This window comes from Geospiza fortis, unplaced genomic scaffold, assembly GCF_000277835.1.
Source record: "Geospiza fortis unplaced genomic scaffold, GeoFor_1.0 scaffold15, whole genome shotgun sequence".
NCBI classification, from domain to species: domain Eukaryota; kingdom Metazoa; phylum Chordata; class Aves; order Passeriformes; family Thraupidae; genus Geospiza; species Geospiza fortis.
In genome coordinates, this window is record NW_005054778.1 from 61,850 (window position 1) to 62,829 (window position 980).

The 980-nt window shown below is 45.6% G+C and overlaps 1 protein-coding gene across 2 annotated transcripts in view; it reads left to right on the forward strand.

Moving 5' to 3' along the window:
- The first annotated feature begins 328 nt into the window (after positions 1-328).
- SELENBP1 (selenium binding protein 1) overlaps positions 329-980 on the forward strand; it is a 5,727-nt gene continuing 5,075 nt past the window's right edge. Inside the window, exon 1 of one of the 2 annotated variants that reach the window (XM_005431142.3) lies at positions 329-436. In XM_005431142.3, coding sequence (XP_005431199.3) covers positions 433-436 — 4 coding nt within the window. In that variant the 5' untranslated portion in view covers positions 329-432. The remainder of the gene's footprint in view (positions 437-980) is intronic. The other variant, XM_031065437.1, reaches the window with a different exon arrangement.

A 980-nucleotide genomic window follows, 5' to 3' on the forward strand; every position in this document is an offset into this window, starting at 1 on the left:
TTTTTTTCCCCCCAGAAAAGCCACAAAATATTTTTAAAAGTTGCTGAAATCCCTTGGGGGAGAATTTTCTGGAGACATTCCCAAAATCCCGAGGTTTTGAACCCAACTCGGGTTCACTCAGCCAAAACTCCTCCTTCCTTCGCTATTCCCAAATTCCTTCTCCGGGCTGGAAAAAAAAAAAACCCAGGAAAATTTGGAATAAGAAGGAGAAAATCGGGGGGGAAGCGGGAATTCCACGGAGGGAGAAGTTTGGAAGTTTCCCTTTGGCATTTTAAGGCGGAATTTTGTTTTTTCCGTGCCCGGGATCCTCCCCTTGGCTCCTCCTCTCCCGCAGCCCTCCCCTTTCCCCCTGGGTTTCCGACCCTTTCCCGGCTCTTCCTCCGTAAAAATCCAACGAAACTCCTGGAATTCCCATTCCCAGCCCGGCCCAGGATGGGTAAGAGATCCCAAAATCCCCAACAATCCCAAAAAAACCCCAAATCCCGGGATTTGCTGCTTTTGGTTTCCCGGGTGGGGGGGGGTGAAAGTCCAGCTTTTCCCTGGATTTAAATATTTAAATATCCCCTGAAACCCCCGTGGGTTTTAATTAAGGGCTCGAATTCCTTCATTAAAATCCATTTTCCCTCGAATTATTGGGAATTTATGATCCCTAAACTTGCAAAAACTGGGAGAAACTCCTGGATTTGCTGCTTGGGAACAGGAAAAACCCTCGGGAAAAAAATCCTTAAAGATCAGATTTGAGCTTTCCCCTGACGTATTCCATATTTATGGGGATAAATCCTTGATTTCCAGGATAGTTTTCCTGATTATGTTTTTTGAGAATAGAACCTCGGATTTCCAGGAATTTTGACTTTTGGCTCTGTGGGAAAAGTGGGAGGGGCCAAAAAGTTGGAAGCCGTTTCCATGGGAAACAGTTGGGAGCTCAAAACAGCGGGAAAATATCAGGAATTTTGGGATCAAACCTAGCCAAACATGAGGAA